Source organism: Melampsora larici-populina, assembly GCF_000204055.1.
Source record: "Melampsora larici-populina 98AG31 unplaced genomic scaffold MELLAscaffold_43, whole genome shotgun sequence".
NCBI lineage: Eukaryota > Fungi > Basidiomycota > Pucciniomycetes > Pucciniales > Melampsoraceae > Melampsora > Melampsora laricis-populina.
Genome location: NW_006768807.1, coordinates 603765 through 618052, shown reverse-complemented (window position 1 = coordinate 618052; position 14288 = coordinate 603765). Strand labels below are relative to the sequence as shown.

At 40.4% G+C, this 14288-nt stretch overlaps 1 protein-coding gene across 1 annotated transcript in view; it reads left to right on the top strand.

The window, feature by feature from the left end:
• Window positions 1-14131: 14131 nt before the first annotated feature.
• The window catches only part of MELLADRAFT_49879 (uncharacterized protein), a gene marked incomplete at both ends in the record, with an annotated part of 1680 nt that continues 1523 nt past the window's right edge, over window positions 14132-14288 (top strand). Inside the window, one exon of the mRNA XM_007414450.1 lies at window positions 14132-14288. Coding sequence (XP_007414512.1) covers window positions 14287-14288 — 2 coding nt within the window.

Sequence of the window (14288 nt, the reverse complement as noted above, 5' to 3'; positions counted from 1 at the left end):
TGACCCGTAATTGCTCTTGAATGGTGACATCCCGATGGCCGTATGATCTAAATTGTTATACAAAAATTCGAAAGTCGATAAGTTTCGGGCCCAGTTATTCTGATCATAGTTAGCAAAATGCCGTATATAACCCTCCACACTCCTATTTGATACTTCTGATTGACCGTCAGTTTGGGGATGAAATGCTGTCGAAGGTTTCGTAGCAATGCCCAGCTGTGCATTCATCTCCTTGGTGATCCTACTGACAAAAATTGAACCTCTGTCAGAAACAATGCTCTTCGGGGTTCCATGTAATTTCCAAACGTTATCAATCAAAATCCTTGCCAATCCACTCGAGTCCATTGTTTTGTTGCACGCCACGAAATGACCCATTTTCGTCAGCCTGTCTACAACTGTTAAGATTGTGTCCTTTCCTTCTGATACAGGTAAGTCAGTTATGAGGTCCATAGTAATATCAGTCCACGGACCGACAGGTATGGGCAATGGCTTTAAAGAACCAAACAATTTTGAGTTTCTTGATTTGACTCTTTGGCACGACGAGCATCCATCCACGTAACAATTGACATACTTCTTTACCAATGGCCAGTAGAAATGTCTTTCCACTAGCGCCAAAGTTCGAGCCTGTCCAGGATGCCCGACCAACTTGCTGTTGTGCCTTGAACGTAAGATTTCGAATTTCAGTTTGTCATTTTGTGGTACTACCAGCCTTTTTCGAAAATACAATAAGTTTTCTGAAACTGAATAATCTTCCTCCAACTTAACATCTTTAGCATTCCTGAGCTTAATTTGTGTAATCAAGTTTTGAATCTTCACATCTTCTTTTACTTTCACTCGTAATAAGCTTAAAATCTTCTCATCGTCCCAAACATCTTCTACTGATTCAATTGCCTCAATTCGGATGACTTCTTCCTCTTCAAACTGGTCTTCAAATTGATAGCCGCCTACTTCATCTTTGAATAACATTCCAAAAGAATCAATAGATATGTCAGCAATGAATGTGTCATCTCTGAGATTATCAGGACGTAAAAGCTGTCCGAAAGAGAGTTTTTCTTCCACCGAGGGCCTCAAATCAGGCCTCCTTGATAAAGCGTCAGGTTTCTGAGATTGTTGTCCCAGTCGGAACCTAATTTGGAAATCAAAACAGCCAAGACACTGCGCCAGATCACTAATTTACCGCTGAGTTTAAAAAATTGAAACTGCAGAAAAATATCACCAATACAGGAGAGGTCAGAAAAATTTGAAAAAATAATGATTCAATTCATGGGTGCTGTCCCCTCATTTTGCATATTTTTGCATATTTTTGCCATGATTTTTGAAGTCTCCCCAAACCAAAATGCTCACAGGGGATATTATGTCAGAAACTCAAATTTGGTCCAAAACTAGCAATATTTGGGCAAAAACCTCCAAGCACAAAAATATGAGTATTTTTGTTCAATCATCTGAACACTTGCAATTTATGGAAGCCGCATAATGGCTCTACAACGTTTATTAAGGTGCTGAAGCCATTGTAGTAATGACTTATATGCTTATACATGGTTCCTGCTGTGTACGTCTCTTGATATATCTCACCCATTCTTGGAGACACACAGCTTTTTTGTGCACTCAAACTGTAGAGCCAGAATGTGGCATTCAGAATGTCAAGACACTACATGTGTTGGAGCAAAATAGATGACTTTGTTGGTGTTGCAAGGTCACTGTCTCTCTACCTGCCAGTTTTGGACCAAAATTGGGTTTCTGACATTATTTGCATTGTGGTTGTAAAAATATGAAAAAATATGCCAGATGATTGGAAGGAACCAAAGGGCCCAACCTATATTATTCATATTTTTCTGACCCCTCCCAGCTTTTCCATAATTTTATATGTCTGCTCAATTTTCTAAACTCAGCGGTAAATTTTCAATCTGGCGTAGTGAGAGTTTCCGCCCACCGGGCTTGACGTCGCGTTAATTGCTTCGTGGTCATAAAAGACTCTAAGTTCTAGTGATCTGAGTAAACAATTACGTCCAATCGATTTGGGTTGCCTTCTAAATAATGACGCCACTCTTTGAAAGATGCCAAAATTGCGAGCATTTCTTTATCAAAGATCTCGTAGTTGCGTTCCGCCGGTACCAATGTTCTTGACAGGAATGCGACAGGGTGAAGCTCGTTATCATTGTCAGAAATCTGTGACAAGACTGCTCCCAAAGCAAAATCCGAGCAGTCACACTCAAGGATAAAAGCTTTATAAGGGTCAGCTATCTTTAGGATGGGTGCAGTTGTGAAGAGATGTTTCAAAGTTTCGAAAGCCACTTGTTGTGATGGACCCCATACAAATTTTGTATCCTTCTTTGTCAGTTCATGTAAAGGTCGAGCCACTTTTGAAAAGTTGTCGATAAACCGTTTATAGAAATTCGCAAACCCTACAAAGCTTAACACTTCTGACACATTTCTAGGGATAGGCCAGTCAGTTACAGCAGCTACTTCCTTTGGGTCCATTTTAATTCTATTCTTTGATATCACTAATCCCAAGAATTCGATTTCTGATTGCAAGAATTTACACTTTTCGGGCTTTAAACATAACTCTTGCTCTTTACAGACTTCAAGTACGTGGCAAACGGCGTCCTTGTGAACCATTCCCTTTTTAGTATCAACCATAATGTCATCTAAAAAGGCTGTCACGTCTTTACCAATGCGGTCTTTGAAGATATCCTGAATAAAAAATTGAAAATACCCAGGCGCTCCAGTTGGACCGAAAGGCATTGTCAGAGGTTTGAATTGACCCGCTCTACAAATAAAAGCAAGCTTTGCTTCATCCACTGCCAACATTTTTACCTCGGATCTCAAAATCCGAGGTATTCTCGGGTCTAAACCCTCGGACAGCTCTTGTCTGAGGATTTGATCCGAGCCATTTCATGACGCATAAGATTGCCTCGGATTGAAACCTCGGACAAGATTTATCCGAGGATATGCACTTGATGATGCCTCGGATTTCTCAACCCGAGGCAAATATGTTGGCAATGATCGCCTTGTGCTACCCGTAAGTTATTGTAGCCATTTCTCATATCTAGAGAAGTAAATTCTTCTGCATCGAGCAAGCTGTCTACCAATTCCATGTTTAAAGGAAGTGGACACTTCACCTTAACCGTCATAGTGTTGAGTTTCCTATAGTCAAAACAAGGGCGTATTTTGCCGTCCTTCTTTCCGGTGAACAGAACTGGCGCTCCCCAAGGCAATGTTGAACGTCTAATAGTTCCAGCCTTCAAACCTTCCTCTATCATCTTATCCAATGCCTCATTTTCAGCTGGTGACAGGGGAATAATCCTGCCCGCGTACGGAGTCGAATTGTCGAGTAGGTCGACCCGGAAATCATACTTTTGGCAAGGAGGTAAGCGTTGAGACGTTTTCTTTTCAAACAGAGGTAAGAATTTGTGATACTCCGTTGGTACCAGGTCTGACGCCTTTCTGTCCTCCTTCAGCTTAGGATCAGAGGCCGCAAGCTTGGCTGAAGTGCTCCAGGATGTCTTCACAGCATCAATCTTGACGGTATCCGGTGATGAAACCTCTCTGTCCTGGCAAAAAAATTTGCTAGCAATAACGTCCTCAAAATCATCTATAACAAATAGAAAATCTGACTCACTCAGCGGGGGTTCTGATTTAACAGATGGGCTTTCTATCACCGCTACCCCCAAGTCACTTTGGCTAGTTTGACCTCCTAGCTCTCCTGGCTGATTGGTCCTGGGCGCCTCGAGTGACCTGAGTGTCTGCTTGAGTTTTCTTCTACGCAAGTTCTTCTTTCGATTCAATTGTTGTCTCTTTGTCGAATTTGGAGAAGGGATCTGCTGTAAAGGAGAATCCTTGCCAGCTAACGTTACTTCAACCAATTGACACAGGGAATCTAAATGACTCGGCAGGGGATCTATTTTATTAGATGGGCTTATCAAAACCACTTCCCCCGGGTCACTTTGGCTAACTTGCCCTCCTAGCTCTCCTGGCTGATCGGCCTTTGGCGCTGTAGAACTCCTACGCAGTGTAGCGTAGGCTGAGCCGGAGAGGGGATGAAGTACCGCCGGAGAGAATGGAAGTACAACAGGTGCAGTTAAGCTGCCCTCAACCTTTAGAAATCTCTAAGTTCAGAGCAGAGGAGCACAATTCTAGACAAATCTTCCTGCTACACACAATCAACACCTGTAATAATGTTATTTTATCCTTTCTACTGATAAATCAGTACCAAACCTAGGTCCAAAATAGCTCTGACTTGTCCAAAGACAGTACTGAGTGGTCACCAGAGGCTTCTAGACACTTAAAGTGAATAGACTAGGGTTGAAGAAAGTATAAAACAACACTACACAAATAATTACTTGTGCTTCACAGTCCAATGACTTTCAAAAAAGTTCCAACACTAAGATCATGAAAGAAGACTAAAAAAATTAAAAGACTGATGATGGTGATGAGGATAGAAGTTGATTAAACTTCTACAGATATAGCTGAGATGATTGAAGTTTATTTGCCCAAAAAAAACCACCAAAAAATAAGAACTACACTAAAACTTGAGACACAACACAAGTACTACTATTTGATTACTATCTTTCCTAGATAGTTAACACAGACTCTTTCTTTGTTCAGACTTTAAAACTAAGAAATAACACTTTCAAAAGTCTAATACTTTTAAAGGACACTTTGAAATAAACACTTTAACACTTTAAATAAAACACTAACAAAAAACTACTCAATAAGCACCCACACACACACTTGGACAAATTGGACAATTGGACAATTCAAACTCCCCAAATTTCGCCTCCAGACCCCCTCCTTATATACTTTCATCTCCCTATTCGCACCATCACACTGTCTAGCAAATTTAGTCTCCTATCCCCCCAATTTACATAAGATTGACGCTTTCACACACTACTTTCCTCTCCCGCAACCCCTATTACATATTTCAATTTGTATGTAAGTTCCTTTCTCATGTCACTTCCTATTCTTTCCTTACTCATCTGTTTGTTCTCTTTCATTTCGATTTGTCACTTTCATTTGATTCCTTTTAACTTTTCTATTTGATTTAATAATTTGAATTCATTGATTTGATACGTAATTTGATCTATTACTAATTAATTTAGTATGTAATTGAATTTGTTTATTAATTTAAATTAACTCCAAATAGATTGCATCATTGTTCTTCTAATGATCTAGCTAGTTGAGTTGATGTAATAGACTTGTTTAATTAAGTTGATTTTAGTAACTTCTCGGCACTTTCTCTCACTCTAATCAACCAATCTTCCTTTTCCTTTGATTCAATTTTAAGCTTCTTTTGATGGATCTTTCAATTATGATTTTCAAGTAATTTCGCATCTGTGTTTCTTTCTAGTTCCTCTTGTACTAGCTAAGTTACTTCAATTTAATTTTGATTTAATTTAATTAATTGTTGCTATGTATTTCTTCTATTTTATTTAATGTTGTCTTTTCTCTTTTGATTATAATATTTTAAGATGTTTTCTGATTGTGTATCTTGAAATAAAATAAAATAAACTGAAGGAATTGTTTGAAACTGAATTGTAATAACCTGATTGTAAATTGATTTGTGTATATTAAAATTGATCCAAAATGAAAAAATGAAAAAACCCAAGTTTATAAAAAAATGATCTTGAGGATAAAATGTAGAATTAAACTATGATGTTAAAGATGATCTTCAATAAAAGAAAACTTTGAGTTTTGAACAGAAAATGAGGTCTTTAGAAAATATGAAAAGTAGACATGTTTTGATTTCCACAGCGCCTCGAGTGACTCTTGTTGCAGTTTGTTTGTTACTTGACATTTGATCTGTTGTAGAATAGGATCCTTGCCAGTGATAGTTCTTTTTAAAGAGGGATTTATACAGGCAGACTTGCATTGCGGGGGTGTAACAACCAATATACAATTAGCCCCCTCCTCATGTTTCCTATCTGTGTCCACTTCACCTTCCGTGGCAGGGACCTGAGGCGGATCAGAGGCAACGGATGATACTTTACCAGTGGTCCAGTCGACGAGGTGACCAAAGCTTCTGAACCAAGGCATTCCAAGGATGATGTCGTATTGACCCTTCAAATCTGCTACTTGGAAATCTTCTGTTTCTTCCGCATCTTCAATCTTCAACTCAACTTTAAATTTAATGAAACTTCTTCCACCATCAAAGGCAGTCACTTCTTTCCAGTTTGGCAATTCTTTTAATTCAAAATTCTTTTCCTCAGCAAATTTTGACTTAATCACATTATGGGTGGAACCACAATCAAGTAAGCATAAAGCTTTATGGGTTACGGCTTTGGTGGGATCATAAAGGGTGGTGCACTTAAAAATTCTTGGGTCTGAATTACTCAAAAGTCTATTTGCACCAATACCAATACGAAAACCACTACAACTGCCCAAGGGTGGCATAACATCCACTCTTGAGCTACCCCATTTTTTGATTCCACTACGTTGCTACTACTAGCACTGCTTCCTCCACCACTTCCTCCTATGACTACATCTGAAAATTGACCTTTAAACACTCTCTTCTTTCCTTTATCAGCTTTAGCCTGAGTACAACGCAAGACTGAGTGATTCGGCTTGCCACGATAGAAGCATAAGTTTTCCGCTTTACGACATTGATATTCAGTATAAGAGCAGTTGAATCTGATAGCTGATAAATCCATTGCATCATCAACTCGAGCTACACTTCTCACACCTCCACTATCAGCTCCTACTTCAACTACTCCTCCCTTTTCCTCAGCACTCTCATGAAACAACGCAATCCCGTCTCAATTTGGATGTAACAGATGATCAAGCTCTATCGCCGCTCTAATCAGCTCCTCCAACGTTGACGAATTGTCTCGTATCAAAGGCACAGTTATTTCAGACTTGAGATGCCCTTTAAAATGACTCATTAAGGTGGAGTCCTCCCAGCTAACGATACTAGCGAGTTGGTTGAACTTAGTTGAGTATTCTAACACTGATTTAGTTTGCCATAAGGCCCGAATAGCATTTTTGGCCTTGCTCACACGGTGTGGATCAAAGTAAGTCCCCTTAAACAAGTCTAAGAAACCCCTGAACGTGACTGAATCCTTCTCATCACCGATGATCTTGCATACAAAGGGTGCAGCCCAAACACTGGTGTCTCCCGTGAGATACGATACGGCAAAAGCCACCTTGTTGTATTCGGCTGGGAATGAGCGTTCGTTGGTTAGGACATACAGTGAAACTTGCTGAATAAACATCTCAGCCTTAGCGCCCCGCTTCCCGTCGAATTTATCCGGGGTAGCCATCTTTGCCATATGTGCAACTGGTGGGGGCTTTGTGGCTAAGGCAAATGGTTGAATCATAGGTGCCGAGGTACCGTTAGAGATAGAGGCCTCTAAACGAGCTTCCGCTTCAATACGCCGCGCCGTCTCTTTGTTCAGACGACTATTAAGCTCAGCGATTTGGCGGGTGAATTCTTCTAAATTGGCCATTGAACCACTTGATTGAGCTGTGTACAGCGTAGAATCAGAGTGACTAGAAGCAATTGAATCCGAAGTCTGATCTTCTTCACGAAGAATCCCGTAGTTAGTCGTGGTAGATTACTGTATCGTGGGACTGTATATGGGTTTCGATTTGATACAGTTGATGTGGCGTATAGTTTATTTGGTTCGTATTTGGTTCGTCGTATATGTTGTATCAATTGTTGCGTGGAGAAGGTTTGTGTCACACAAGGTTTGTTTCAATTGGTTTGCGTCAATTCGGTTTTGATATGAGATAAGATTTATAAGGTTAAGGTGAGAAGTGAGATGAGTTGAGAGTTAATTCTTTGTCGACTTCCTAGCGTCTGTACTATAGAGATGGTACAATGTGTTATGAGCAGACTGATCACGTACAGAGACTAGGCTATTGGATCAAGGCTTTAGAGATGTATTGAGATGCTGCTTGTATCTTATTATGATGATTGAATTGTACCATGAAGAGGAGAGTACAATCATGAATACGTAGAACAAAGTATATAAGATCTGTTCTAACAAGTATAAGCATATTCTTATATGATGATCCAATGATGAGATCATAACAGGGCAGAATTGTAGCTGGTCGCTGGCCGCTGTCAAAGCAACAAGATGACTACAAAGATGACACAAGCTCGCACCTGGCACATACTTATTGGTTAAAAAGAGCAGATCAAATCAATATTAGCTGAAATAAGATGTGAAGGACTTGTATTTTGATACAAAGAACATATGTCAAATAGCCTTATCCCTGCGGTCTCCTCACTGCAATTGCGGCCCGGTGCAACCGCAGTGAACCCAACGCAGCGGCCCGGCTGTACCACAGGGATGGTTTGGGCCACTTCGACCACAAAACAACCACAGCGCTGTTGCAGGCCTGTTGCAGTCCTCTGCGGCATGGTTTGCATGTTGTTATCAATGACGATCTTCGAAACATCTTGGACGAAGGAAGTTGATCCAAATATCGAGTTTCTACATTATTGATAAAGTGATCTCTTCATCAATAATGATCTGGGAAACATCTTAGACAATAAAAGGTTATTTTAATATTAAGAACACTGAGTCTTATTTCGATAACGTACTGCTTGAGAAAGAAATAAACAATAACAATACTAAATGTCAAAAGTCAGATAAGAAAGATAATATCAAAGAGTTGAGATAATCTAAATTATAAGTAATCACTGGTTTTAGTATAAGTCATAGAGTTTAATTTCTCAAAGATAAGTTTGTTGGTTTGTAAAAAGATGATTCTCTTCTTTTTGGATGGATGGAATCCTTGTTTATATATTTGAGTGAGTCATTTGTTCTGAGCTATACTGTCAGGGTTTTCCTGGATGCTGTCATCAGGGTTCTCATCTGGTATGCTGAAACCAGTAACAGATGCTCCCTGTGTTAGATCACTAACACTCCTTGGAAATAGGGTCTTGGATCCTTTGAGCTTGGTTGCCATTGACTAGTGGATACTTTTACACCGGATCTGCTGTTCTGACAATCCTCATGGCTGACATACTACTAGAATCCTATAGATCACTTTCTGAGCCTCTTATTGCTCTTAACTCATCTTTTCTTGTTTTATATTTACCTCCAAAAACTTAGTTTGGTCCCAAGTCTGCATCACTTGTGGAGCTAGGGGAAGTGTGCTTACCTTACACACAAACATATCAGGTTGGTACCAAGTCTGCATTACTTGTGGAGCTAGGAGAAGTGTGCTTACCTTACGCACAAACATATTAGGTAGACGGTGTTGTTAGCCATTTACAAGAGGGGGTGAAGAACATATTTCATGCAGGACTAGCAAGTAAGTTGGATACCTTTCACAGGTGGTACACAGCCCACCTCTCAATTTTCAAAACGCCTTGATTTCAATCTTTTTGCAATTGACTGTATTTTGTGAAGCCCTGTTGCAACTCCACAAATGTAACATCTGTGAAAGAGAAGTCACATGCCCAAAAGAGATGTTTTTATAAGTTGTATCACATTACTTGTATAGCTTTCTCTTCATATGAAAATCTTAATAACAACCCAGATTGCTTGGTCCTTTCCTTTGTTTCCCTGCAAGAGAAGAACCCATGCGCCAGGTCCTAACAAGCTTACTATTGATTGGCTGGGAGCTCTGGCCAATTTTGGAAGCAATCTACACACTGAAGCATTCAAAGCTTTAGAGGATCAAACTGTAAAAAGAGAGCTTTTAGCAAAAAGATCAACAAGAACTTACATTCAAAGATTTGATCAACAGACACATTTCTCAACACCTCGCAGGTTAGAAATGATACCTTGAAGTTGACAAAACTATAAGATGCCAATTTAGTTCGAAAAACACATGCTTACAAAGACTTGCAAAATCTATAAAGCAAAAACATATCCCTTCCCCTGGGGATGTATCTAGAAGTCAGATAGCCTCTCATCTTCAAATGTCTATTGACAAAGGCATCTCAACAGTAGTCTAAGAGGCTGAAGGCAAGACAAGCTGTTCTGAGTTTAATCCAAAAACCTTTGCACACAGATACAGAAATGGTGGGTGTATTGCTAAGCAAAAATGAGGCCTAAATGCTTGACAATCTGAAGCTCAGGTAAAGGCTGGGTGTGGTCCTGCATTGCTCAAGTTTTGAACTTGGTGCTTGGCCTTTTATGATGGGACAATTGGCATATGTAGACTTATAGCTGGCTTTGTAGAGCTATGCAAGTATGTACCCCATCCATCTTGACAGCAGAACAATTATGCAGATTAAGCTTACTTCAGATGTAAGTGATCACTGTTTTTACCTCAGTGCTGCTTGTGTGCTTATGACTCTTGTGAAATCACAGTGAATTGGATTTGTAACAGGCTATGGATTGGGGTTTAACACAGAGCATGAGCTGGATGATAGGTGTGTTCAAATGTAGACTGTCAATTTCACAAGGCTTGCCAAGATTTCCAAGCCAAATTGCTCTACTGGACCAGCTTTTTGAATATGACAGTACATACAGTAGATTTCATCAAGGTTGAAATCAAGAATTTTTCAAAATCAGCAGATGGCCCGTGCGCCTGGCAGTAAAGTTGTGACAGGTGTCAAACTTACCTGCCAGATCGCACAAAATACAGTCAACTCTCTCTAAGTGCATACACATGTGCGGGTGGAAATGTTATGCACTTAGAGGAATATTCACTTACGGAGCTCTTCTCTCTAAGTGCATGATAGTATGCATACCCTCTAACTGCATGAAATGTTGCAGTTAGAGGAATATGCCCTCTAACTGCATGGAAATTTGCAGATAGAGGGATATGATGTGCACTTCTTTATCAAAGAAATCGCAGCAGAGAGAGAGACATTGTGTCACATAGAATCCATTTCAACCACATGAAAAAGGTTTGCATAAAAAGAAAAACAAAAATATTGCATAAGGTTCACTACAGGAAATCATTTGTTGTTGTGATGTATTTGGAAAAAATCGGTGAGGTCAGTTTGTTTTGAGAAAGAATGAAAGATTTGAGTCTTGATGTATCTTTCAAGCTTGTGCAAAGGGGCATCACAATCATCTGCCTCAACACAGTCTTGTGTTTCAATGAAGCGAAACAGAGTCGACATTGCTTTCATAGCATCTTGAGGTGTGGGAGCGGGTTTGAGTTCTGATGGATTCTCTTCGGGTTCAGATTCCTTGTGGTTAAGACAGTATTCATTGAAGATATCTTCTGTTGATGAGACCTCGTGTGAAATCTCAATCTTGTCTATGGATTGAATAATGTTCTCTAGTGAGATTGTGTTCGATGATGAGAGAGCGCCAATTGCTTGTAAATTTCTTAAACCTTCTTCGATCTCCGAGTGAGTCTCCTTGCTTTTGGAAGAGATCGAGACCGAGCGATATTCAGTGAATTAAAGCATTGATATGATTGGGTAAAGAAGAAAGGATTGAAGGCTTACATAGAAAAGTTTCCATCGATGGAAATTACTTTTGTATGAGCCCAGCAGTGCTTGATAGTGTTTGATGAAACCAAGTTCCAAGCATGTTTAGCCATCTTCATGGCTTGTAATATGTTGATTTTGTATATCTCGGCACCACGCATGCCTTGCAAAAAGTTTCAAATCAATCGATTGATGAACCGTTTTCGATAATGAGCTTTGAACGTTCGGATTATCCCAGCATCGCATGGCTGGATGTGAGAGGTTAGATTGGGCTTGAACTTTTCAAGTCGGATATTCTTGAGAGATCCTTCTGGAACAACGTGTCCAGAGAAGTTATCGACCCATAGGATTATGTTTCTCTTCTCTACAGCTAGATTGCGGTCCCACTCATAAATCCACTCGGCAAAGATAGAGCTAGTCATCCAAGCCTTCGAGTTCCAGTGATAATCAAGGTTATGAGCCTCACGACCCCCTTTCCTCTTGAAAGGCTGTGGATGACGGGCGTGACCAATGAAAGTAAGGTGTCGTTTGTCGGATCCATCAGCATTGGTGGTGACTACGATCGTGATCCGAGCTTTAACCCCTTTCACTCCAGATTTGCCCTCCTTCGCCAGACCTCGATCAGGTGGCATGCTAAAAGAACAAAACAATGATGATGAGGACATATGAAGAAAGGATGTTAAAAACAAAACTTACGCATAAAACAATGCAGTCTCATCCATATTGTATATGTCTGAGTGATTAAATTCTCAATTGATATCTTGAACCCGTTTGATTTCATCTTCGACAGTCGCCATGTCAACTGACCCAGCTTCGCCATGGTTAGTGTAGAGCTGGATGTTGTGTCGAGTTTTGAATTGGGTGAGCCATCCATCACTCACCCGAAGCCATTGATCTTCGGGGAGGTTCTTTTTACGAGCAAAGTCCTTCCATTGAGCTTTGATTACCTCACCCGTAATGATGACTCCAGCAGCGTAAGCCTCGTCAAGCCATTGTTCAAGCATTGTCTCAATGTCAGAATGCTTCACTGGTCGGACTCGAAGAGCTGTTTGTGAGTTGACTGGAGCAGTCTCGCGGATCTTGACCTCAGAGCCAATCCATCGGCTGAGTGTTGGTTGCTTCAAGTTGAGATCGGGTAAGTGTAAACTAAAGTGCTCGACTGTTTTCTTCTGGCTTTCTCCATTTGCATGGAACCAGTCGAGAATCTGGAGCTTCTGAGAAATCGTGGCCGAGCAGATTTTGGTTGACGTCCCTTTTGATTTCTTTACACCTTTGAGCTTTGTTGGCTTCGAATTTGGCTGGGGTGAGTTTCTTTTTCTTTTATTTGATTGATTTTCTACTTTCTGATCAAGCTTGTGTTGTTCATAGCCCTCGGAAAGAACCATGATGGCATCAAACTGGGAGCGACTGAGACATTGGCTGGAGTTCTCATTAAGGTTGAGGATTTCATTGATTACAAGTTGCCCGGTAATAAGATTTCCGTTCTGATCAAGCCATTCTTCATCTTCAGCAGAAAGAGTTTCACCTCGATTTTGGTGTTGAGTGAGATCGGAGATTTTCTTGTCGCAGCTGGCTTTCAATGATTTGAGACCAGTCTGAAGTTGATCAATCTCGAACTCTTCCGTAGCCATGCTTTCGGCTTCAATTTTTGAGAGAGGAAGATCAGAATTTGAAAGGTAAAGGATGTTTCCTACACGGATAGCATGTGGAGGATTCTCGGTTTCATATTGGACTGGATCAACTCCAAACCTTCTTGTTGATTTGTTGGGCATTGTTTGGAGTGTGAAGTATGGAAGCTTTGAAGGTTTGGTGGGATTGTGGAGACGTGCAGAATCAGGCAGAACCTGAGAGAAATCAAATTTTACATAGAATTTATGCACCTATATGGACTTATGGCGGCTCAAAATCTTATGCAGTATGCAGTTAAGGGATTTTATGCAGTTGACACTTGGTTTTGGTGCCGCCAAAAATGGCGGAAAAAATTCTTATGCACATAAAGAATTATGCACTTAAAGAGACATCAACTTAGAGAGAGTTGACTGTACATAGAAATCAATGATGCTGAATCAACAAAACATGCACTGACCTCAAAATTGTAATGGTGCAGTTGGTGACACCGCTGTGTGGCATTCTGCTTTGTGGTCAGCTTGCCATGTCCTCGGTTCAAGACTGACTTTTGGTATGCCATCCCTTTTAAATGCTTTTTTTATGTTCGTCTGATGTGATGAAACAAAACAGTCAGCAAAGTAACACCTGGATTTGTGTTGTTTTTTTGCCTTCAGGATGTTGTTAGCGATCTTGACCCAAAAAAAGTGTAAAGTATGGAATAAAAAGGAGCACAAGGACTCGAACATGCAATTGCAAACAAAGAGTCACGTGCAAGATGCAATTCTCTACCGCTTGTACGCCACCGAATCAGTGAGGAAGAAGGACCTTTGAAGTTCAACATCACAGCTTTACGATGTATTTTGTTCTATCTGGCAGGTAAGTATGACACCTGTCACAGCTTTACTGCCAGGCGCACGGGCCATCTGCTGATTTTGAAAAATTCTCGATTTCAACCTTTATGAAAAAAGAATTCCGCGCCAATCTGCTCAAGTTTGGCGGGCAAAAGTTTCCAAACTTTCTGCAATCGACTGTACATACGTTGGGGATCAAGGGGGACTGAAGCTTGGGATGGATGTTGTGCGGTGCGAGTGAATCTTTTTTTTTGAAATGTTTGTTCGAATTGAGTCAAGGCAGATCACGATCGGACTTGGAGAATGGCTGCGGGTGCTCTATTGAATTCACGATTGATCCAAAATGAAAGTTGTGTGAGATATTCATCGTTTTGTAAACAACTGTAGCGAGCGAGCCGAAGCGAAAGGCATACACTGCGACTCAGACCAGTGCCAGTGGATGGATCGACTTACAAAATAAAAAGACAAACTCAACTGATTTGCTTGAT